Source organism: Ciconia boyciana, chromosome 8 (assembly GCF_034638445.1).
Source record: "Ciconia boyciana chromosome 8, ASM3463844v1, whole genome shotgun sequence".
Taxonomy (NCBI): domain Eukaryota; kingdom Metazoa; phylum Chordata; class Aves; order Ciconiiformes; family Ciconiidae; genus Ciconia; species Ciconia boyciana.
Genome location: NC_132941.1, coordinates 20,249,568 through 20,275,853, shown reverse-complemented (window position 1 = coordinate 20,275,853; position 26,286 = coordinate 20,249,568). Strand labels below are relative to the sequence as shown.

The 26,286-nt window shown below is 39.3% G+C and overlaps 2 protein-coding genes across 2 annotated transcripts in view; one reads left to right on the top strand and one right to left on the bottom strand.

Annotated features, from left to right (window-relative positions):
- Positions 1–24,701, bottom strand: part of USP3 (ubiquitin specific peptidase 3) — a 93,116-nt gene extending 68,415 nt beyond the window's left edge. Inside the window, exon 1 of the mRNA XM_072869759.1 lies at positions 24,636–24,701. The gene's annotated coding sequence lies outside the window, so the exon portion shown is untranslated. The remainder of the gene's footprint in view (positions 1–24,635) is intronic.
- CA12 (carbonic anhydrase 12) lies at positions 1,361–26,281 on the top strand. Its single transcript, XM_072869760.1, has 10 exons — positions 1,361–1,451; positions 4,719–4,739; positions 11,417–11,596; positions 14,188–14,330; positions 15,233–15,328; positions 17,048–17,111; positions 17,574–17,731; positions 18,794–18,920; positions 25,099–25,183; positions 26,197–26,281. The coding sequence occupies exons 1-10, from the start codon at positions 1,361–1,363 to the stop codon at positions 26,279–26,281; spliced, it is 1,050 nt and encodes a 349-aa protein (XP_072725861.1).
- Positions 26,282–26,286: the final 5 nt, after the last annotated feature.

The window sequence follows — 26,286 nt, the reverse complement described above, 5'->3', positions numbered from 1 at the left end:
GCACTTAAAAAGCCATGTTAAAAACATTTTCAGTATAGCTCACGCCCTCTCCCTCTAAATTACATCTGGGTGAACCAAACAAGTAGAATTACAATCTAGGTTTACAAAATACTAAGGAGAAGTATGAGAGAGGAACTGTACTCAACAACAGCTGCTTTCTAAAAGGCTACAAGACATTAATTACTTGCTGCTGCTCTCTGCAGCCTGCCTCTGCCTAGCTTGGGCACATAGGGCTACAGATGAACAGTAGCAATAGACCAGAATCATGCTCTACAGCAGGTCCCTACCTGGGATCAAGACAGAAGTGAGCCATGCTCCAGTCAGCTTTCCTTTCCCTTTATCAGCCTCATAAATGATGGTAGGAAAAAATAAGCAAGTCTAATAACATTGAGCAATTAAGCAGCAGTTGATAAATAAAGATGCTGAAAATAAAGTTTGACCAATCAAAATTAATACATGCTACAAAGCTGCTACTGAGACATAGTAAGCGGTTAATAACAATTATAAATAATTATGTACTCAATTAAAACAAATAGGCTCTCCAATCCCACCTTCCGCTCCTCAGCTATCCATGGTGCACTCAGTTTAAGAGGTTATTCCTCAGTCACCTTCAGGAGAGGACATTAATTTATAACCTGTGCTCCTCTTTACCCCTCTCCATACATGTCCTGAACATAACATTGGACTCTGGGGCTGTTTCTTCATGAATTTTCACTCCTCCCTGTTTCATGTGTTCTCCTGGTTCCAAGAGCTTTCAGCTTAAAAAAAAAAAAATCTCTTCCTGACAAGTTGGACAGTTTTCGTGGCAAGTGTCCATGGCCCTGTTGAGTTATTAAGAGTCCCGCACACAGCCTCACTTCTCTTCCCCTCCCTCCAGTCCTCATAGTGGCCCATTATGCTAAATCACACTGATCCAAAAATGGGAGTTGAGGGAAACACTCTGAAATAGGCTAGAAAAACTCTACTGTGGTATGGCCTATAAGAGTACAGTATTTTTAAGCATTTGTGTCTCTGCTAAATAATTTCTGAAGTTCCACATTTAAATTCCCTTTCTAAGTGCTGGAGTCTGCCCTGTGAGGAGCTCACTAAAACTGAGGTAATGAAGGATATGATCAGTTTTCTTAGGGTGCTGTGACCTAGAGGCAGGTCTGATTACATCATTTGTTTTGGGTTGAGTCTCAGGAGCTTTATAAAAAGCAGTCCTAAAAGCAAGGAGAAAGACAAGGGGAGAGAAGGGCAATAACTGATTAGCAGAAGCTCTGTATGTGCAGTCTGCTATTTGCCACATATCTACAAGGGAGTTTCTTCAGAGTGCAGAGAAACCCGTAAACTGTCGGAATATTATAAGTCTTTCCTTGAGATGTCAGCCAAGAGCTTCAGTATAGTCACAGTCACTGCTGTGCTTATTTTCTTCCTAAAGATACAACTCTCAATGCAAGCGCCGTTGAATGGTAAAGTCTTTCAGCTTTCTATTTTATTGTCACTTGTAACTTAGGGCAGTTAATGTATGCAGAAAACTAGCATCTTTGAAGTATTACTATTTCAATACCATGCTCAAAGTTGTATATTGTTGCAGTCTGCAGTTGTTTGGTGTTAGTATCCTTATTTAGATTTCTCAGAATAGGTATTCTGATATATACAGGGAAAAGAAATTTGTCCTCTGATTTAGTTTGCATTACAGACTTCTTGCATGCTCAGTATGCCTTGCTTTGTGATCTTTTTGTTTCTCATAGAATGAAGCAGAGACTGGCCCTCCTCAGAGTTAGTGGAAGCATCATACCTTTCCCACCTTTCCCTCTGCCCTGTTTATTTTTAAACCAGAGGAAAAGAATGCAATCCCTGTGAAGCACCCTATATACTAGACCTCATTCTCTTATATTTAAACAGGACCAGTTTCAGGAGGTCAGTGCTCCTCACTCTCTTTTTAGGCATTAATGTTCATCTATTCAAGCTGATTATAATAAATTTTCATCCATTCAAGCTAATTATAATCTACCTAGTGTTGAGGATATGAGGGTTATGAGGATATGAGGGATATAGGATATGAGGGAGAATCATCGCAAAGGGTTGTGTGAGAGGATTTACTCAGCATGCATATTCATGGGATGAAAATCCTGAAGGCTCAAGCGTAATCCAGAGTAGTCAGCTTCATACAGAGCTCTGCCAAGACAAGCATTTTACCAGGTTTGTCATGTGAGCTACATAAGGGGTAGAATTCAAACTTTTAAGGTTACCTTCTTATTTTGGGCATATATCCTCTGAAAAATGGCTATATTCTCTAGCAGAATCTCCCACCAGAAGGACAGAGGTTCCTAGAGCTTGGTGCTTTCCAGAATAACAGAATAAAGCTTGGTGCTTTTGAGGTGCTTTCTCTGACAAGACAGAAGGTTTGGAAGTGAAAGGTTGTGTCGAAAAGATATGTCTTATGATACATCCTGAAGGGAATGCTGGAGAATTCCTATCTTAGAATTAGACACCCTTCACCAAGAAACGGCAAGAGCTACAGCACCTGCCTGTCTCTGACATCTTCCCAAGTCAGAGACACAACTAACATAGATTATCACAACTAAAACCATTCCCACTTTCCCAGCTCCCAAGTGACATTGGAAACGTATTCGTTCCCTGGATATTGATGAGCAAAACACATATACACTGGCTCTAGGAACCTCCTCTGCCATGCATGGGCATGTAACTGTGTTAGTCATCAGCACTCGCCCCAACATGAATAAAGAGGCAGGAGAGTGCTCATAGGTACGGAGGTGTTGGTAGTTCCCTTCTAGATGTGAATCAGACACTCTACTGACTCTCCTCCAATTTTGGGAGACTGTGTGACAGTCTGCCTCATCCTCACTTCATTACCAAGCAGAGCAAGGGTAATAGCAACCTTGCTCACAGTCTGAGGATGGCAGCAAAGCACTTTTGCCACTCTGCATGTTCATTCAGACAAAATCAAGAAGATTCTGCCATCTGGTCATCTATTCATCTCCTGATCTAAGTTAGATGAAATAAGCCTTAAATGTGCCTCAGCCCTATCTACCCTAGTTGTTACTATTGTGCTCATCAGTGAAGTGTAATGGTACTGAATTGCAGATCATCAAAATACTCACAGGCTAAGGAAAATTTCATTTGGCAAAAGACTTTAAGCTTTCATTTATTTTTGTTTCAATTGGCATAAACGCCCAAAACATTTAAAATCTTTGAAATTGACTCTTTTAAGGTTCTAGATTATAAAAATCATAGTTTTGACACTTCTTACACATTTTAATGGGCAGTAAGAGCACAAGCAGAGAGTAGCTATGGTAGTTAAGCCAATATTCTTCAAACCCTGCTCAGATGAGGATGTGGCAATTTCTAAAACCCGTTGACAGTCAGTTGCTATCTTCATACAAGTTTTACCTACAGAATGTGCTGAACAGAGGACACAAGCACCCCCAAAAAAACTCAGTAAGAGATAATCCCTTGTAGAGAGAAGGGGAGAGGAGAATGAGGTTTCTCATCTTGTAATTGAACACAGTGCATGAATTCTTCTACACGAGGAACCTGGGGACTTCAGCCAGCATGATTACACAGACCTCATTTTGAAAATTCCAGTGTAAAAGAACAAGGCACACTGGTCCTAATGAACTGGAAGCAGAGCGCTTAGTGTTCCCAGCACATATCAATGCAAAAGAGCTAAGTGCAGCTGTTTTGCACATCCCTACAAATCAACCCCAAACATTTCACAAGACATTCTTTGGAGAAGAGCTGTATCTGTGACCATGCTTCAGAGTACAAGAAATGCAGCCAAGAATCATGTGCTGAGCAGACATGTGCATGTAAGGATAAGTATTTGCCTGCATGCATGCACACGCACACAGGCACACTGAGTGTTTGCAAGACTCGTAATTCAGGACTGTTTTCTAAGCAGCAATAAAATTAAATTTGCGGAGAGTAAAGATCTGCATTAGCCTGATAACCAAAACTGTTCAGGTCTGTCAGGACAAGCACCTGTAATTACACAGCAAGCTGAATGACTCTAAGTAGGTTTCAGGACCAAAAAAAAAAAATTTAAAAGAGCATTTAATAAGTCAAGACATTTCCAAAGACATGCAGAGACACTATCCCAGGTTCAGTTCCTTAAGCAATGGATGAATATTGATCATTTTAACACTCAACCCCCCAGGATTGTCTGAGTTAGATGGGTTCATGTATCATACTCCCTTTTTTCAAAGTCCATCTATTCCTATCTGTTTCAGTTGGCAAATCCCAGAGCCGCTGTACAGAAATTACTGTCCATCATTTCTCAATGTAGCAACTGGCAATCCAGTGATGTTTTTCAAACTCCTCAATTAGGCATGAGGGGGTTCATTATAGCTACACCCCATTTATATTCCTTAGTTTCCTAACCAGAAAAAAATCAGGGATGTACCCATATACAGAGTCTGTGGCTATTCCACAAAAAAAAAAAAAAAAAAAAAAGACAACTGACAAAAGTTTCGCTCCAGGATTTAAGTGACCATGAGAAAATCAAGCCCTATGGGCAGGATCACAGGGATAATTATAGTTATAATTTTGGTGAGAAGGGTTCATAATCTTTGAAAGCATCTGTATCTTGCTCAACATCTAGGGCTAGTAAGACAGATAAGAGTATTGCAAAATTCAGTACATGGGTTTAAGTGGCAATTTGTTTCTTTACAATTTCAAATATTCACAGTAATATTTCCTTTGTCTTTAAACAGGGTCAAAATGGTCTTACATTGGTAAGTATCGATTCATTTTTACATACTAAGTTGTGGCTTTGTTCTGTATTTTAAGGACAACATGCCAAATATATTCTGGTGAGAACCTACTGGGTTCACTATCTTTACCCAGGTTTGGATCTGGCCCATCGTCTTGAAATCTGTTATTCATCCATCAGGTTTTGTGTCTGGGTGATTGAGAGTCAGCTATTGGGTTCTAAATTGCCTTGCAGAATGACAGGAACTTCAGCAGACTAAGATTGGCCCTACAGCTGCAGAGGTTCCCCAAAGCCCTCTGTTTCCCCACCAGTCACAGACCAGCAGCACATTTCAGCTGACTTCTGCAAAGAGCGTACCTCTCCCTACCCACATGGGTCTTAATTTTTAAGTAGAGTCAGAGTTCAGCTAGTCACCTGTATCATGTTACGGGAGACTCAGCTCCCTGAAAATCCCAGCACTGACAAGGTAGAATAAATATTCAGGAAAGTAATGTTATTTTGTACACTAGTCCTTTAAGTCAGCTACTAACCCAGAAAGATCTGATGGCTGCTCAGGAAGAAGAATTATCTAGAGATTTTCTTTTAATTGATCAAATCCTCTGGCCAGTTACTTCTTCATTCAGAGTAGTGTTTTATATGCCACATGCTCACAGAGAAGTAGGCAATACTGAGAATCTCAGCAAAAAATGTTTTTTCTTAAGCCTTTGGTGCTGCTCCAAGACAACACAAAGAAACTCTGAGATTGAGCTTGCCGCTAATAACTACTCCCTTTGGCTGTGTTCCAGCTTACCTGACTCACTTCACATAAGCAAAAGGAAAACTGTCAGCTGCATGTCTATAGATATTAATCTAACTGCCAGTATGAGTATATATACTTCACATTCTCACTAGGAAAAAAATGTTTGACACAGTTTGAATAACAAAAGCCTGGCTTTTCCACCTTGACAGCAGCCATCAGATGAACCTAACCCTGCTGAGTAGTAAGGAAAGCAAGACTTCTTTTACTATCATCAAAGTAGAAGTTTTGCCCTCCTTCCCAGGGTAATGCTTGTTTAAATTAGTTATTTCTCCCTTTCTGGGAATTCGGGTACCAGTTTTTATTTCAGACTATGTTATTCTCAGTGCCCAACTTCATCAATTCCTCTTAAGCGTTTCCATACTGCAGCCTGATTTCTAACATGTACTGGAGGATAGAGGGACAGTTCACAAAACAGATTCTTATTTTTTTCCTTCAACTACTGATTTTCAAATATATCTAGAAAAACATACAAAAGCAAGTTCAAAAAAATTAAAGTGGCAACTGAACTTATACAGAATAGTTCTTTTCATATACCTGAAAAAAAGCAGAGGTAGAACATTGGTCTGCACAGAGAAAAACAGCAATTGGAGAGACTGCAGTCAGCCAGAAAAGAGCCTCTCCGTACTCCCCTACTGATCCTGGTTCCCTATGGCAGCCTACAGCTTCCACCATTTACCTTTATCCCTGCAACACTTTGCAATGCCTCCCACTAAAATTAAGTCAACAGGAAGGAAGTCAAGCCATTATAATCACAGTGCAGCCTGATGTCAAGATGAGGGTCAAGGTACAAGATTAGGGATGGAGGAGAAATATGGGTGCTGATTGTCAATGAGAGTTCTATTTGTTCAGTATGACAATATGTAAAACTGAATGTTGATATAGCACTAGCAGCTCTGGGCATGGTGGCAAAGCAAGATGACACTGTATGTAAGCAGGCCTTATCTTTTCAGCACAAGCTTTCCAAAGAAATTAGCATTTGGCTTGACTACAATGGAAACTACTGCATTAGATACAATAAATATAAAGACTAAACCTCTCCTCTATTTGCCTCTTCCTTAGCCAAACTGCAGCGATGCTATTTGTTCTTGCTGATTTCACTACTCTTGTATACAGCCCAAGAAAAAGTGCCTGGAAGAAACAGCACAGGCCAGTGAGCTGGGGCATGAGCCCTCAGTCCCCTCTGACACAGGTTTGCTTTGTGTCGTCTGATGGGCTGCTTCACCTTCTGTAAAATGGACAAAGTAGATGAAGTGTATAATGAAAAAGTGTTTTCAGTTAAAGAACTGAAAGAATTGTTCCGATGCCCCATAGCTCAGGACAGCACATACATGCAGCTTTCAGCAATGTTGCTGTGTGGCTGGAAGGTGCAGGCCTGAAGTCCTCTGCCCCAGAAAAGAACTGGTAGAATTGGAGAGCTGGGCTTCAATTCTTTGGATTCTGGCTTTCTGCTTCTGTAATGTAAGAGGGCTGGAATGAAATCAAAGAACCACAATCACTCCTTGAGAGTGGACAAGCAGCTACAATGGAGAAAACTAGCTTTACAGCCAAGTTTAATAGTGCCAATGGAATTATTAACATGCTTTAGCATGTGAGGTGCGCATTAACGTGCTTTAGCCTGTAACTTCACACTACAACGTAGATACAAGAACTTTTGTTAACAGACATCAGGCTAATTGAACTTGCAAACTCTTCAGTTTTACTGTTGCCAAATACTCTACTTCAATTCAGTGAGGTGCTGAGAACCTGTGCTAAGACCACTCTGCTTCCCCTTAGGAAATGCCAGCTTTAGTGAACACACTAGAACACGCCCAAAATTTCTCATACAGCACTTGAATGGAGTAGCAGGGACAGCTACAACCCTTAGCAGTTCCTCTCTCTCACAAGCTTCCCTCTGGATACGTATGTGGAAGATATACACGTATTGGGTATGTGTACACAGAATGGTGTGACTGAGCTCTGTCTGTGCTCTGAGCGAAATGGAAACCATGCAGTCATGTTACTGTGGCAGGGAGCCTGGACTCTCAGCCTTCACCACTAACTCAGCCCTGGGCTAACAGCAGTAATACAGCTTCCAGCTGGCTGAAAAAGGGTAGAGTGCTCTGCCTGGCTGCAAAAATACCACAGACATTCCCTGTGTTACTGACCCAATGCATTTTACTACATTATTTTACTTCAGCTCAAGAGAACTTGGGATACCCCGTGAGAAGCTTGAGCAACATGAATATTAATTGGTCATCAGACCAAAAGTCTGTTAGTAACACTGGTGTCTCATAGGCCTGTTTTCTTTTTTTTTTTTAAGTCAGCCAATGTACACATCCTGGGAGGAGACACCACTGTTGTTCCTAAAGGAACATCTGTCCTGCATCACCCAGCAGCGCTAGGGCTGCAGGGCTGTCTAAAGGCTTAGGCATGGAAAGCTAAAAGCTGTCAAAGGAGATGTAACGATGGACGCATGCAGTCATGATGCTGAGGGTATTTTGCTTAGCTCGCTGGGCAGCTGGGCAGCAAGATTATCCAAAGAATTATTACTACTTTATTTACAGACATCTTTTATAAAATACCCATGAGGACACAGCCAGGCTCGGGGCTATTTACAGCGTGGTAGGGGAACATGGTCCTGGAAACTCATGTAAAAGAAAGCAGCCCGCAAGCTGGATTTGAGCAACTAGAGTTTGCACTCCCTACAGCAGGGAGGGTTCATGGCTGCGTTGGGAGCAATGGTAGCAGGAGGGGTCCTGCTTCCACCCACACCAACAGCTCCGTACCTCAATTTGCTCACTCCAACAGCTGAATAGTAGTGTTTGGTGGGTAGGACAGGCCCACGGCACAATTACTGCTCTACTGACACAGTCCTGACAGGATCCTCATAGCAGCAACCATCATCTGAGATACCTGGGTCTTTCCCTTTGTCACAAATGTTGTCACAAAAGGAGGAAATTAACTACTAAGATATTTTTGCAATACTTCTTACGTTAACACCTTTTGGGATTTGTAGTACAGGCCAGTCTTAATACATCCACATGCTATTCTTCATTCAGTAGTGATCAGACAGAGTCTTTGTAAACACAATGCGATTTCCAGTGAATTTATCTGAATGTGCTGGCACAGGAAAAGGAAAATCTGGTTCACAATCAATCATTCATTTTCAACAGAGCTAGCTGAGAAATGCCTTCCAGCTGTGTGGTTTATCTACCATGGAAATCTCAATTTCACATATGCAAACCCAAGATGTAGTGCGCTCAGCTCTTTGAGACAGGAGTTTTGAGGCACTGAAATTAGGAAGACTATATGGCAGAATTTCTAGAAAAACTGGTTTTGTACCAAAAAAAGGGTGTTTGTTTGGTTTGTTTGGGTTTTTTTAATTGAGCAGGAGTGAGAAATAAGCAAAAACTGCTGTAGCTTAGAGGCCTGTGAGTGGAGTTGCAGATTTATATCAAGGAAAGGATAACTGTTAGTAAAGATCAAGGTATGTAAAGGCTGGAATAACTACAGCATTTTATAGAAAAGACAAAAGTTCCCCATCCGAACTGCTGATGTTGGTGTAGAAGTTCCCATACTCTGTTGCCAGCTCTTAAGGGCATTCAATTCATCCAAACATAGTACTGAAAAAGTGAGTGGTACTTCATGACATGGTTTCCACTGGCTGGGACTAAACTTCTATTTTATACATCAATTAAAAAGTACCTATTTAATTATTAGGTCTCCAAACCTATGATATGTTATATATTAAAGTCTTCTTCCAAACTCACTATCTTATCACAGAAACCCCAAACCTTTTAAGATTACTGAAGTGTTTTTACAATAAAGTCTTCTCACAAATTTTTCTGACACTGCTGTAGTCTTAGCTCCCTGGAAAGTGATAAATTTCAGTGTCATTGTCTTGGACATCAAGTTTCAACCTCAAGAAACTCTCATTTCCTGGTATATCCTGATATATATTTTCCTGGGAAATATTCTTGAGTATGTATATCCCATGGTATGGAATTTATGCTCTTCTGGATGGATCTGTTATTTGCCAAAAAATATGTAGAAGATAGTATACAGTATTCTATAATGTCAGCATAACATTTATTAGCTTTTTAAAACAACTTCAATAACTTTAAGATAGTACCATGAAGATCTAAGAGGAGAGAAATTAACGTGATTGGCAGCGAACTGGAGTCAAAGATGTAAGTTACAGCAACATCAAGGCCTATTTATACTGAAAAACACTGACTAGAGTCTGAGTATCCACACTGCAAACAATGTCATGTGCTAACCTATGTCTTGAATAATCTTAAAGAGCTTTAACAGGGAAGTAAGTCTGTCTTTGAGCACCAGAAGTGAAATTGCCAATTCTGTCACATGCACTATGTTTAAGTGAGATTCACCTCCACTATCCATATCCTTGGAAACTGTCTTTCACATGAAAAAGTGAGCCTCTAATAATATCCTCCTGACTGTTAAATTTCCTTCAGAAAAGATCTGAACTTGCTTTGCCACTGATGACCCGATCTAACATTAGATTCTGGCATTCACAATTCATGGAAGATGTTAACATACCGGAGAGACTTCAAAGAAGCCACAAGGAATATTACAGGTTTGGAAAAGAAGCCTTCTAACAAAGGCTCAAGGAACTCAATCTATATAGTTTAAGAGAAGTGAGAAACTACGTCGTCTATGTTTTAAGTACTTCAATGAGGAACAAAAGTACGCTAACAGGAGGCTCTTCACATTCTAAGCAAAGGATTAAAAGCAATCACTGTCTAAATGAAGTCAAAGCTAGACAAACTCACAGTGAAAAGCAAGCTGCCAAGGAGAGTAATTATCTATTGGGCACTAATGAAGTATCTTTTACATGCAGTGCTTAAAGGAAGAGTGGATGTTTTTTCCCTTCTGAAGGATATGGACTCACTGAAATGGAAATTAATCCAGGGAGGTCCAATGGCCTGTGTTATACAGATCAGGCTGGGTGATCCCAAAAGACCTTCCTGCGTTAGAAAGAATCACGATGAATCTTCAGAGTCAAGGAGAAACACAAGTTGCAAGTACCTCTTTTGGTATTTAAATCCAAATGGTCTCAGCTTACAGCTTGTGAACAGCTGCTAGCTATTAATGTGTAATTACATCAAAGGCACAATTAAAAATCTCTTGATATTATCTATTCTTTGTAGAGCCTACCTAGGGCAAAAGACTGGGATGAAGAAAAATTTCACCAGTTTGAGCAAGTTATTGCAGGTCAAATTATCATAACACCTTCCATTCTTGCAAGTTAGCTTTTCACTGTGGGTTATGCAATATTGCTAGATAGAGCCAGACAGCTTGTACGATAAGGAAAAGTTTATAAGGGTCTGGCTTTCTGTGTACTGAAAAGTATGGAAACTTTCCTCTGCCAACATGAAGTCACTTCTTTCAGCAATTCTCTTCAGAAGGCTGGAATAGCTGCATTACTGTGCATATGCTTGTTACTTCCATAGCGAAAAGTAATTCATGTCAGTAAATAATCCAAATATTGACACAGATCCAAACTCTACTTGTCACACTTGTGGGCTCTGGAGAGAGACAATACCATCACGAGAGGGTCAGAGGCACTGTGGCTGGCTGCGGTGCTGCTGCCTGCAGGCCCAACCTGGTGAGCTACCAGGCCTGCAGTTCCCCAAGAGTGTAACATCAACAGCAGTTGAGATTGTCAAAAAATCGAGGGGCTAAAGTGTCTCTATGTGAGATTTTTGTTGGCATTTGGCCCTTTTCTATCTAATGGTACACTGGAAAGATGGAATTAAGTTAAAAAACAAAAAAAGTCTTAAAAATTCAGAAAAGGCTCCTTTTCCCAATTTTGGGTGAAGGCTGAAACAGGGGAATTTTTATATTAATTGCATAGTTAAGGCTTGATAAATGTGTCGCTTTGTTAATTTACACAGGTCCTGACGGAGAGAAGGCCTGGCCAAAGAAATACCCATTTTGTGGAGGAGTATTCCAATCGCCAATAGATTTCCACAAAGATATTCTCCAGTATGATTCTAATCTCTTGCCTTTAGAATTCATAGGCTATAATGTGCCCTCCACTGACCAGTTTACATTGACCAATAATGGTCATTCAGGTAAGGAAGTCTCAATGACAGCAAGGGATTGTGAAGGAAAGAGTTGCTGGAGCTCGTGATTTTTTATTTCATGGGTGAACTACTTTGATTATCAGATGACATTAAGCTGTGATGATGAAGCCTTCACATCAGCATACCTACATCTAGAGAACAGGCTAGGGAAACTTTGGAATGTACTAAGTAAAAATGGATTCACATCCATTGACTGATTCATCCATTGACACATCCATTCACATCCATAAGCCGAATTGACTGTAGTTTTTAAATAAACTCTAGGCATGTCAGAATTCATTCCTGAGCTTTTCTTATTACTTTGGTTGGAGTGCTCCGAAACAGAAACAGACTTTGTGATTCTGTTAAAAAGAGATAAACTGATAAAATATGGGTGCAATGGGTCTCTGACATTCCAGTCTAATCAAAGCAGCTGAGCTGAATTGGGGGGGGGGGGAAGCTAGGAGCACCATTCTGTTCCTTTGACTTGTGATACAAACCTCTTTAATGTAAAACAAGTCAGAAAGATTAAAAGACAGAAAAATAATTAGAAATAGCATACAAACATGCCCTCAACTGTAGTACTAAACCAAAGTGTCAGTACAGTAGGTAAAAGCAGAGAAGATGCAGTCTCATAAAGGTCTACTATATTGACACAATATACAAAACCAGTAAGCTAGTCCCACCATTTTTGTTCCTTCTTGAAACATTTGAAGACATAGAAATAAGAACAGTTATAAGGCCCTCCTTCTTTGTATCTTCCTCTATTGCATAAGCATCAAAAGAACCTGTGTTATAAAATGGCCTCTGCCTCTGCTCTTCTCTGGCATGCTTGGTTAAAAGATGCCCGACAGGCAAACATCTCTTTTTTTTCTCACTCTTTCAGTGGGGTAAACCTGCTCTGTAGAACATCGTAAGCCCATTCTTCAGTAAGGGCCAACCAACCTCTTAGGGCATGGTTCCTGGTTTTCCTCTTCATCAATTTCTCCATCAAAACCAGGCTGCTTTAGACTAGGAATGGCTGGAACACCCTTTCCTTGTGAACCTTCTTTTCCTAAGAGCCTTTCTTGGTCCTGAGTGAAAGATTGTACTGTCACAGTTGAATGTATTAGGCTGATGTAAGTGACAGGCAATAGGCAGAGAAGGAAACATTGTCATTGTGGACTTTAACTGTGCCAGAGAGCAGGTGTAGACAAAAGAACAACAGAGAGCCTGTCCCTCACATAACAGTCACACAGGTAAAAGCAAATTCCTTGAAGAGCCTACATCACTAACATTGTCAGATCTTGCCCCTAAAACAAGAAGTTCAACTACTTCCTAATGAAAGCCAAGACAAAAGTACATCCCCCCCTCAGTAAAAATGGGAATTCACTTCTAAGGTCAGTGCCCTCCTAGAAAGCAGGGGACATGCAAACCACTCTAACAACCTTACTGAGATACAAACCTTAATTGCTCTGAGTAATGACAAATTAGCCTATGTTAGAGTAATCATCTAACCACCTAAGAGATGGTGTTAGATAGCACCATCTGCTGCTATCTTCTCTTATGGCTAGAGAGGAAATCAGTAGGATGCTTAGTATTGTGGTATCAGTCGTTCCTACATATAATTAATGTGCTTTGACCGGCCAGCTAATCCAGATACAATTACCTACTTCAGCTAGACTGAAAACAGTAGAGCTCAAAAAAAGCTTTTTAGCACTAGCATAAAAATACATAGGTTGGCGGCTGTTCCATCATTAAAGTTTTGAGCCTTGTTTCCCCTGCAAAACATGTCTGGAACACTCCAGAAACAAACTGTATTCACACTGGAAAACAATAAAGATAAATTGCAAAGAAAAATCTGTTCTTTACATAAACCATTGCTTTATGAAGTACCAAACTTCTCAAGTGAACAACTCAGTTTCTGCTGAGTTGAGAATTACAACTGTAATTTCTACACAAAAAAAATAACCAGCCTGTCTTCCACACTGGAGAGAATTAGTGAGCAGAAGGGAGGGTAATGCATACAAAGGTCTCCCTGCAGCATGTCAAGAGAGGAAATGCTAGTTGTTAAGGCCTGTGATTATCTTGCTGCTTGACATCAACGCTTTGGGTTTTGGGGGGAGCGGGGAGAGGGGAAAGTTTATTTGGTGTTGCCATATGCTCCTAAAGAACATTAAGAGGCAGAGGAGTTAAATATAACAAGAGTTTAAAAATACCACAAGAAATATTAATTAAGCCATTTTCAACCATTATAAGGGGACTGAAAGAAGGCACATGAGCCTAAGTTTTGCTTCGACACGTCAATAACTGTCTCTTCGATAAGACAGAGATAATTTTGCTTTCTTCAGGGAGAACAAAGATTGCCATTAGCAACAATTCTCACATTTCATTCCTTTAGTTTAAGAAAAAGGGTATATTCTAAATTCTCCTGAATTGCCTAGAAAGGCTTAAAGACAACTAAAGTGTTTATCTCCTACCACAGACTGAGATAGATTTGAGTTAAGAATCTGCTTTGTTCATGCTCCATATTTAATATACTTAGACACAGTATTTTTATTTGCCCTGTGCTTGAAAGCTGTGGTATCATTTGCTCCCATCTGGTTTTGGTCCGCTTACAGTGAAAATGTATCTGTCGCCTACTATGTACATCAGAAACCTCCCGTTTGAATACACTGCATCTCAACTTCACCTACACTGGGGAAACAGAAACAAGTCAGAAGGCTCAGAGCACACAGTCAGTGGGAAGCATTTTGCAGCAGAGGTAAGACAAGCTCAGATCAGGGAAAGAAACAAAGAAGGCTGGGCAGGTCCCATTGTTTCAAAGTGGGATCTTTATCTTGGGTATATGACTGTAAAAGGCTGCAAGGTTCTAATCCAAGTATTTACGATCTGGGTATATACTAAAAAAATGCATCGTGCACCGCAAAAAAGATGGACTCCAATGTACTTTCATGAATATACCACAAGTCACAGAGTTAGATTTAGGTTCTAAACTCAGGGCTGGCACTAGGTCACTTGAGTAATTTCAAGCAAATTGCTAGGTATTTGACACCTTGGTTCTTCTCTGTAAACCAGGTATATCTTTCAGCTGCATGACGTTGCTTCTCTGTCTACCTTTACTCACCTTCTTCTATCCAGTGAAGAACTATTTGTTATCTTTTCTAATCCTAAATTACGGATTTGGGAATAGATTTTGAAAAGCAGTACCAATCTGATATTTACCCCAAAACAATTAAAAGAGAAATCAGTCAGAATAATTTGCTTGCATAACAGCACTTTAGGAATTTGTTTCTTCTCTAGTTACATTTAACACCTGGTTTTGCATTCTAAACATTGGAAAGCCCCAAGAGTGCTAAGGTGTTACTTTTTCAGAAAAATTTACTAGTACTACAGTCAAGATACCTTGAAGCTGATTGATCCTCTCCCCCACCCGCATTAGGGGAGATGGGGGGGGCAGTAACTCACTACAGCGGGGCTGGGAGTGGGAGTTCCAGGACCTTTTGCTTTTCTCTAAAAAGATCTTACCACTACACCCAGAAATCACTGAAGGATCCCATTGTATTGTCTTAGCCTGAGGTGGTTGCACTGGTCCTTTTTAGCTGTGAAATAGAAACGTGAGCATGCCCCAGATGTTACCATAACATAGTATCTCCTTCTTTGTAGCTGCATATTGTACATTATAACTCTGAGAAATATCCAGATATAACAGCAGCAATGGACAAAGCGGATGGACTGGCGGTTTTGGCTATTCTTCTTGAGGTAGGATGCAGGACCTTTTTTTTTTTGGTTTAGAATATGCTTTCAATCATTAAGTCATCAGAGACCTTTAACGTACAAAATTACCTAGATTATTTAATGATACTGTGGCTAAATAAAGGTTCTTCCTTTTCTCTTTCACAAAAACGGGCTAGATTCCAGCAGCACATACATAAACAGAACAAATTTTAAGAAAAGAGGAATTCTGAATATTTCCTCATGTTTTTCAGTAAATTAACTTCAGCTATGTTAAATCCATTTTTGCATTCATTTACAAACTAAGGATTGGTAGAGTTTATCAAACAACAGACAACAGTGAATTTCAAGCTCACTTACTAAAAACTGCCTATTGTAGCATGAAGCAGCTTTAACACAGCAGAGAGGCACAGGCAGACACAACTCTGGCTTTGGCCACTATATGTAATTAGGATTTGACCACAGTCTTCAGGTCGCAAACTTCCCAGACTCTTTGAATTACAGATTACAGTAAACAAGTAAATTCAGTGCCCTTTCTAAGATGACAGAAGGACAGCTTTCCAGTTTTTCCCTCTAAAGACCCACATAGAAGCAATTAAAGATAATAATGATCTGAAAGAAAAATTTTTAGAAGCTTGTACATATATAATTCTCCTTTTTCTTGAGGATTAAAACTCCTCAATAAGATAACTATAAAGATTATTTTTAAATGCGAGGATTTTCTGCAGCATAAAAAAACCTGAAAACACACAGGCTTTCACATTTCCATCAAAAAAGTAAAAATGTTCTAGTTAGCAGACAAAGCTCTAATTCTCATTAATATTATCCAAGCTCACTTCCCAGCAGCTCTAAGACTTTGACAATAATTTTGTGTTAAATTTCAGTTCATTTGGAAGTTGCAGCTGTGAAAAGTGTCAGAATATTGTATATTATGCTAGGGAATAATACTGAGATTCTGGTTATTTCTAAGCAATGGTGTTTAAAAATCAAATAAAGGAACAATGGAGATTAGGTCTTTGAAAAACTTTCAGACAGCTGGTAGCTATTACAGTTGATCTAAGGACACCAGTTTACTATGTCTGGTTGTCAGAGGAGTTGCTAAGCACCAACTCTAAAGAATTCATTAAAAAGGCATTGATTATTAGACTGAAAAGCTGCTGGTAGCAGTTGAAAAACACGATCTTGTTTGACAGTTGAGTTATGGCCCTTGCCAGATAGTTAGCTTACAGCCCTTGCCAGTGGCCCTGCGGTACCCAATAGTGTCATTCTTTATCTTCCTGGACTGTGAGGAGCAGTAAACTAAAAAATGTTTGTGGGTGGAAAAATGTGGCTTTGACTAGAAACCAGTAGATGATCTGAGAAGCCTGTCAATTGAGAACTTATGCCTGCAATGTTCTCAGAGGAAACGGTTTCTCTTCGTTTGCACAGCATGCTGAACAGGCAAGGGCAATAGGGTCTTTCAAGTGCACACAAGAGGTCTACACTGCAGTTGTTAAGATAGCATTATGACAAAGTAGCTCTAATAGCTCTGGAGTGAGTAAGAGCATTATTGGGGTTCTGAGGATATTGTTAATGTTTTGAGTAAAAAGAGTACTTATGCCATTCTAGTGTATGAATATCTGGGCAGTGGAGATACTTGCCTTATGACAGAGGCCATCAAATACTGCTGTCTGCTGTGTGCAGAAGCTAAGACTCATATTCAGACTGCGGTGATTTGCATAGCTGTTAATAGTCTGCTCATTACAGATTGGACCCTTCAACCCATCCTATGAAAAGATCTTCAGGCACTTCCGGAATGTGAAATACAAGGGTGAGTGGCTATAAGACTGCATTGGATTGAGAATGGCTAAGGGTATCAGATGTCACCCTGAGAGGGATTGAACCAGCTGAAGAAACAGTCCAGAAATCCCAGGCAAACCTGTTACAAACTGTGAAAGACTTACAAATGCAGTGCATTTCTGTGAAGAGTGTATGGCTAGCATGCACCACGTGTTTCTGACTGGGCCTTATTTCTTCCACATTGTGTTTTTTGGTTAGTATGGCCACAGTTTATCTTACAGAATTCTGATTTGGTATCTAAGACAAGATTTGTACATAGGAAACCTAAAAAGCTGTGTTCCTTATTAAACTGGGATAATCTCTGTTAAAATGTATTTTTCTTTTCCTAGTGATATGACTGAAAGCATCCTACTTACTGAAAAGCAAATTCACTTCACTGGTATACTACCTGTGTAGTAATGATGCAGCATTTAACACAAATATCCTATTTTAGATCAGATGGTCCAAGTCCCTGGTTTCAATATTCGAGAACTGCTTCCTGACAGGCTGGATGAGTATTATCGCTATGAAGGATCCTTGACAACTCCTCCTTGCTACCCTAGCGTTCTCTGGACAGTTTTCCGACACCCTGTTAAAATTTCACAAGAGCAGGCAAGTTTACATATAGCATGTGTTTTCCTGATTGGTGTCTGATAACAGTAAATGCATATTCTCATGTCCTGGATTTCTCTTACATTCCTGCAGAACTGAAAGATGACCATTGCTAAAATCCTTTAAGTGGGAAGAACAGCATAGAACTGACATAAATCAATATCCTGTTCTGTTTGTAGTTAGCACATTTTCAGTTGACCAGAATAAATAAAGGACAGACAACTGCATAGCAATTGGCATAGTATCAGCTTAAAAAATCACAGTCAAGTTAGATTAATTTCTGTTTTCACTATGTACTTACTCCCTTGCTTTGAGTCTTTCCATGAGTCACTTCCAGATCATTTTTGTTCAGGCTTCATGTCTGAACCCTGTTCACTAAGTATTTTAGTGCTACTTTGATTCTGACTGACTTAGGTATGGGGTTGGATAGATATTAAGTTTCTAACAAGCATGTGATGTGTTATTTGTCAATCTTGAATCCCCTGGCTTTTCTCCAACTTACATTTTTTGTGCTTACTTAATTAACTTTTTTTGTTCTTAGGTGGCCACTTACATGGACTCCCAATCACTATCTTCTGATTCACCTAATTATAAACACAGGGGAAAAATGTTATTATCAAAATCTCTGATCAAATTACTGCATGTTCCTTGTTATGAAAGTCCATTCTTTACTTTGTCCATTCTGCCAGATCATGTCTTTACCAAAATAGAGAGTTCTTTCATAAAGTAGCTTTTAGTACTGCTTAGGAGTTAGACTGTGCTAGGGACAACGTGCTGCAAAGGGCCACCATGTTTCCTCCCACCCATTTTTTCTGGCAGATAATTACTAAGCAGGATTAATTTTATCAGGATGTAAACAAAATACAGGTGTGGGTTTGGAGATGTCACACTGTTTACACATTATTCTGTATTCAGGCTCACAGGCCATGCAAGACTTAAATAATAATGCATCCTCTTCCCTTTGACTACCCCTTTGATTTCAAACACACACTCTCAAGTGATCATACACTGGCATTGCTTTTTCTGTGTTATGGGAACTGAACAGGGTGCTTCCCTTTATAGTTACTGACACTGGAAACAGCCATGTACTGCACAGAGAGTGATGACCCAGAACCCCTGGAAATGGTCAATAACTTCCGAAACATTCAGGAATTTCACGAAAGATTGGTTTTTATCTCCTTCCGTGAAGGTAAGTTGTATGAATGCTTCTATGCAAAGAAACAGTGCACAGTGATTTGTGTAAACATGAAATACTGAAGTGGCAGTCCTGTTGCACAGTACCACTACAAAAATATAGCAATCTCATTTTCCTCACAGTTCACTTTGTTCCCTTTTCTTCTCTTACTGCATAGTTGCATGGGCAACTGTACGAGAATAAGGTATTCAGAGACTATATAAGAAGTTTTTTTTCCACAGTGGGTATCCGGCAAGCCCCGCAACCCTTCTGATCAAAGGCAAGGAGATAAAAGAAGGAAGGCATGTTAGGCCTTGTCATGCTTAGCAGAAATATTCACTCCAAACACTAAACAGTTCTCTACAGCTGAGCTGTTTCAGTCAGCATAAGTCCTTGAGCCTTGTCTCACCAGTGACATTTGCTGGTTCTCAGCAATATCAGGATTGTTTTTATGCAGACCACACATTAAAGAGAATCACAACTTTGCCTTTCAGGGAGACTGGTTTTGGGAAATTACACAGAATCAGAAGGGGTCCTTGAAGAATTCAAACTTGACAAATAAAAATAATTCATACTGGAAAATGAAAAAAAATTTCCATTTTACGAGGAAGAACTGATTTAAAAGCTTAATTATGCAGTGTTACACAATGACAATGCATAGGGTGGGGGTGGGGGTTCTACAAAAACCTGCATCTGTGGTGAGAAGCTTAGCTGTGCCCTACAGTAAGGCATTTGAGTATATTGTTTGTGCAAAACTTATTATTCCAATTTCTGTGTTGTCTTGCAAACAAATACTCTTAAGCAGTTGTAAAGCTGGCACATACACTGAAGGCAGATGAATCTAGGCAAGCCACTATACTATTTGAAATTGAGAGTAAAAGATGTTTAAAAGAAAAAGCAGACTTCACAAAAAAAGACTGGCCAAACAGTAAATTTTCAAATTAATAAAAAGTATTAGCACATCATTTCAACTTTGCCTGCTAGTTTCTTCACTGTTTAGATGAAAGAACGGATAACACAGGAGTTGTCTATATTGGGAAATTTCACACAATAGCCACTGCAGGGAACAGTTCTCCCTGCAGGCATACTGCAGTAGCTGTTCTTGCCATTCCCCTCGGCAGACAGTCCCTTTCATAATATATCTTTTCTAATATAAAGCTATAAAGGAGAAAAGTGAAAATCAGAGATCAGCCAAAACAAATCCCAGACAAAACATCTCTCTGAAATCAGAGATTATTTAGATTTCTTACCAAAAGTTGGCTGGTCTCTTTGTCAGATTAGCTGCATCAAAACTCCCAACCAGAGCAGTGTGGAGCATCAGCAGCATTTGGCCCTTATTTGAAGCAAATCTGCATCTTTGAGATAAAACCCAGAGACAATTTCAGAAGTCATTCTGTGGCTGGGGACCATTTCAGTTCTCATGGAAACATTTTAAAATCTTTCTAAAGCTTCCCATAAGAGGAACATAATTCTACCACAAAGTTTCTTCTGAGTGCCTTCTCTGGAATTATTGCACATAACTTAGTAATTATTTAAATAAGTATGTTGATGCTACTGTCCTTGCTACTTAAGCACATTCTCTCATTGAGTTCTAATGATTTAGATCTTAATTTATCTGTATTTTTACTGGAGTAAAAAATATTTAACAGTCCAAGCTGACTGACTACATGGCTTGAACCACAAGTCATCACTTCCTATTCTCCAGCTCTGCATTAAATCTCTACATTTCATAATCTCCAGAGCTCCACCAACAAAGGCTACATCTCCTTAACTGCTGTGTCTCCTGACTTTTATTTTATTAACCATTCTATCTGCAGTTAACATAGTGGATCCTCAGGAGAAGCCTTATGGACCAGGTGTATAAAGAAGGGCAGGCTACAGTGCTAAAGGCAATACACAGTTTTCAGTGCAGTTCAGGGATCCAAACTACCTCAGGTTCTCATTTCTGTACACTCAGCAGAAAGCTACTGACTAGAAAAACAACTATTTTAACTTGCAGCACAGAAGCAGGGGCAGTGATTTAAGAAGAGATGGGATACTTCCCAATTTTGAGGTGCAGAGGAACAGCATAACATACCCTTTTGTTTAACATATGATTAAAGAGCTGAAGATGTTACACCTGATGAGTAAAGTCATCACTATATGACTTAGTACTTTTTACCAAGCATCTTGAAAGGTGCTCAGGTTCTCAAGGACCCTCTTGTCTGTACACAGCTTCCAGTTTGTAAATAAAGGCCTAGAAAAGTGACTTGCTCCAAAAATAGCCGAGTAGTTTTCATCTCCCATCCTCATTCTGGAAGCTAGGAATGCATTCCTTCCAGATACCTCAAAAAAGGGTCCCAGGCCTGTTGAGACTACAGTGCAAAGCACTGTAAGCATTCGCACTAGTTCTTTCCAGTCAAGCAGCTGAACCATTTTTCTGCTTTCATTATCATTTCTCCATTTGTCTCCTTGCTTATTTGCTGCCAAAGGTATCTTATCATCTTTCCCATTACTAGCAGCAGATAGCTAAATATTTAAGTCTAAACTAGTTTAGTTTAGTTATAACTTTATTCTGTTTAAAGCTACCATTTCTGCTCTTGAGTTACTGCTCAGAGAAGTTACTCTGATAATAGTCTCTTTTCTCATTTCAATTGGTTTATAGTTTGGAGCCCAGTTTCAAGGTCTAACTAAAACAAAATACTGAGTACCATTGGCTACTAAAATTTTGTGTCTGTCTGCATCAGCTCACATGTTAACAAAAAATAAGTTTTATCACTTTCTGAAAGATCATGAATACCTTTCTGCTATGCATGATGGAAAGGCTCTGCAATCTCTGCTCATGTGCAGTTCTCTACAGTAAGCAATAACCTTAATCTTACTGCTTCAGAGTCAAGAATAAGTAACAGAACAACTTCCCTATCAATTTATCAGCTAAGAAAACTGATTTGTTTCTATTATGTTGGTAACAAGCGGAAACCTTGTTTCTTGACTGTAATATGACTGCATTAGACAAAAGTTATTTCTGGGACTATATACAACTCACATGCAGGGCGTACACAAGTCACACTTGGGATTTTGCTGGTTCTGTTCCTTGATTTCTCACTGTATACTACATAAAGCCATAGTCATAATATTCTATTCTATCTTCATGCCTCTTATCAAGTCCCTATGCTGCCACTTGCAGAGTATAATGGTTATAGAACAATGCCTCAATCTAACCTCATTTTAAAATGAGAATTACACTAGTAGTTCTCTTGTTGCTAGATTCTAACCAAAATCTATAAGAAAATTACAAGTTTACCAAATCATCAACAATCCTTAGTAGCCCCATGATTAATATACAAACTGGTATTAGTTGCACAAATAATATTTTGAGCAAACTAAAAGATGGCTAAATAGTGAAAAAGGGAAAGAACTAGATTATGTCAGTCCTTTTTCTGCTTTTATGGATTGGCCAACTGGAAATATCCCTCTCCCCCATGGCATTCTTATATGACCAGGAAGAGGGTTAAAGCTTTCTTCCCAAACCTCCAATCTCAAACACCTGCTGCCAGCTAGAGAACTAACTGGGGCCAGAATAGCTATTTTAGTAATCCCCTTCAAGTCTCTGCTCAAGTCAGATTATGTAGAATGATTTAAACAGCAGAATCAAGATTTGCAATACAGCTGCCAAGTTTCTGAGACTGTAAGGCTTCCTCTGCAGGGTCTTTCTTAAATCCATGCACAAACAATCTACTACAGCAATGCCACTGCAGAAACACTTACTGAGGTAACAGAAGTTCTGGAGTGAGCAGCTACCTTATGTTTAAGACCGGTTCACTGTGGAATCCTAGAGATACAACTTTTACTTTTTCTACCCTCTCAATTTATCAAGATTCAATACCTGGTGGACTTGGCAAGGGTACGTTGCTGATTGCTAACCGCATCTATGAGCCAGTGATTTTCTGAGTCAGACTGGTCAGTCAGAAATGAGCAATGCAGTTTTCTGTCTGTTTCTTAAGCTGACCTTTCAGCACCTGACTACCTTCTCTCTGTAAATCACACTCAATACTTAAAAGGTAGAGAGTTACAATCCATGATCCCAGTAACTCAAAATCAGATACTATGCTTTTCATCCAGGAATCTCTAAACACTTCACAGAAATAGAGTAAACATTATTTCCATCTATGGGGGAAAATTTGACCCAGATGTGACTTTCTCAAAATTGTTGCTGTGAACCAGTGCCAAATGCAAGAGTAACATTTGGTTCTCCCTCTGCTAAGCCACACTATTTGGCTCCCATGCAGATGTGACACCAGCTATAAAAGCATTTTCAATGTATCTTTAAAGTTGGCATGACTTACCAGAGTTGAACTGTATGGGTTATTGCCCATCCTGCTGTTCTCACCCAAGAACTGGTCTCTATGGCTACAAAAGGCATTGCTCAGTGCTACTTTAATAGAAACCCCATTCAGTCTAAGTACATTTAATTACAAAAGCTCATTGACTCCATCAGTGAACCATAGAAAAATGTTCTACCCGTTTCAAAAAAGGTATTATCACCCCTGTAATCTCACATTCCACCTACTACGGTCGCAAAGGTACAGTCACAGAGGTACGGTCACAGAGTACAGTTATTAAGAAGAGAAGAAGAGGCCACACACAGAATCATGGCTTGGGCCAGGAAACCACAGAAATTTGTGAAAGAAATCCTGTTGTGCACACCCTAGACCCCTACTAAAGCAGGTTTTCAGAGCAACTTTTCTGCCTTTTTCAGTGTCAAGACTGAGGGCTGCAATCTTCACCTGAGCACAGGCGCCACAAGATGGGGCCATTGAGCTGTGTGTTGTATCAAAAATGCAAATGACTGAAGCGTTTGGTCATCCACATTTTGATGCCAATAATTAAAATCTAAATTCATGCTCACTATTAACAAGTACTACATTTTAAAATGTCTCTAATCTTAAAGGATTATTCAGCAAAACTCAAACATGTTTATAATGTATTTTGCCTGTCAGCCATCTGCTCCAATAAAATCAGTCACATACATGCAGCTGAAATTTATTATGATGTTCTAACCTTCCACTGCCCACAAGTTAAATGGGAACTGGTGTTTAGTTTTGATTATAGCACCATGCTGAAATATTATCTAACTAAATTTTGCAAGAAGGTCTTCTCATCAAACAGCAATGCCCCCTATCCTTCCTTTTCAAACTACAAGCTCTTTTACTACAATTATCTATTTGGTATTACATTTTGTTGTCCATTTGATGCACCTTTACTATAAAAAAACTCCCCTTTCTTAAAATACAGTTTTTCTTCAACTCCATGAATTGCAAGCTTCTTGTATACAGTTGGACTTAAAATTAATAAAGCATCTAATGGGTTACATGGGATAAGGTTAAACTCCAGGTTTTACATTTCTGTTTTCTCAACAGCTGATTTAATAAAAGAAAATATTTAGATGGAATACATGAAACCTGTCAGCTTCACTCTGAAAGGGCACTGATGTTGCTTAGAGAGAAACAGTCATTTGATAAAATATAAAAAACAATGTGTAAATGAATTATGAAAATGCAGTTAAGAAAAGAGTGCTCACCTTCAGGATCTTTGGGAAGGCCAAAATAGATAAAAATACTTTCATTGCCAAAAATATATATGAAGGTCATTATCAAAGACAGAATTATAATGATTCATGCAATTATAATGATCTCAGGCAAACATGAGATCACTCAGTTCTTCATACTAATATCCTGAATTCATTCTTACCTTCTTAGATGCCTTTAAGCAATGTTCTCAACAGCAAAGCATATCACTCTTCAGCTGTCCACATTCAATGGTGGTGTTCTGCCTTGAAAAAACAAAAGGCATCAAATTTAACATCCTTAGTTGCCTGGGTTTAGTTCTTCAGTTTTGCTTATGCTCTCTTATCCATTATAGCATTGAAATCCAAAGAGTTTCTGACCTGCTATGCCTGTGCCTGCATGTCAGCTTTGCAATTTCAGCAGATGTCTAAATTCACAGCATTGTGAACTGTGGATCCAGTTGTGGGATTAGGACCTTCCAGTATACATCTATGCAAAGTTATCCATTCCATAATTGCAAAGTGGTATGAGCAGGCTGTAGGGAAGTTGCAGATGCAGAATGCAAATGTTATGACAGATTGGAGACTAACCTTCTCCTCTCAAGTAAATGAAATTAACTGTTTTGTATGCTTTTCCTCTTTTCCTAGGTTTTGTTGTTTCTCTTGTGATAGGCTGCATTCTAGGAGTTCTCATCATTCTTGTGGTAGCCTTCTGGCTACTGAAGAGGAAAAGGTAAGAAGTCAGTCTGTCACATCACAGGAAAAGAAGTCAAACCAAATTTTTCTTCTGACACAAAGAAGTGCTTGTGTGTCTGAAATCTTGCACATTTTTAATAGTGGTGATGTTTGATCTTTTGTAAGATATGATCTCTTCCTACAAGCTTTGATTTATCACTGTAGACATTATTTCTTCTGTATCATATACCCCAAAGTAATTCTATTTTATTGCCAGCAAAATACGTTTATATGGCTAAAAGGTCTCTACTTGCTGTGACCTTTGTGCCACAGTGGCCACCATTCTGCCATTGTAGGAATGGTTGGTTTTTGTGAAAAGCAACCATATAAGGTTGTTGTTCCACAAAATAATAATTACTGGAACAGTGCTCATGTAAACCCTTAAAAGATACAAGGACAGGAAATAGGGAATTGTGTTTGAGTACCGGGGAGAACACAAAATCACTTTCTACTCTAGGTACTGACTGCTCCCACAAGCAGTTAGGAAATTAGACTCCCTTTCCAGACTAAGCAGGACAAGTAGGCTGGGTCGATAACAGACTTATGCAGTTTTTCTGTTTCTCAACTGCCATTTGTTCTTTTTCTTGTTCTTTTTGCTAGCATTGCTGCTCCTAATTGCTTTTCGAATCCTTTCATTTTTTCCTAGAACAGTAAGTGAAACGAGGGGAATGGAGTTTTAGAAAAAACCTCTCCCAAAGGTCACATCATTTAAGGGGAAGAAATCTGTACTGACAAGAGATCATTTAGCCAGACAGGTTGCCACCAAAGCCAAATTCTGGAAAAAAGACTAAGATTATAAACTTTCCTACAGCCTGATCCCTTTGTGATCAGCATTGACTCTGCCACACAGAATGTGTTCTCCTGAAATATTTGTATCAATAAGCTACTGTGACATTTGCTCTGGTACAGAGAAAAATAATCTCATGCATGCATCATGGACCATTTTAAGTAACCAATGGTGCTTTTCCTTCATTGGAATTACAATTATTTAATACATTTGTTTTATTTTAGCTGCAAAAAGGGAGGTGAAGACAACAGAGGAGTAATCTACAAACCAGCCACATACAAGGAGGAAGAAGACATCTCCAAACTTTGATGCCC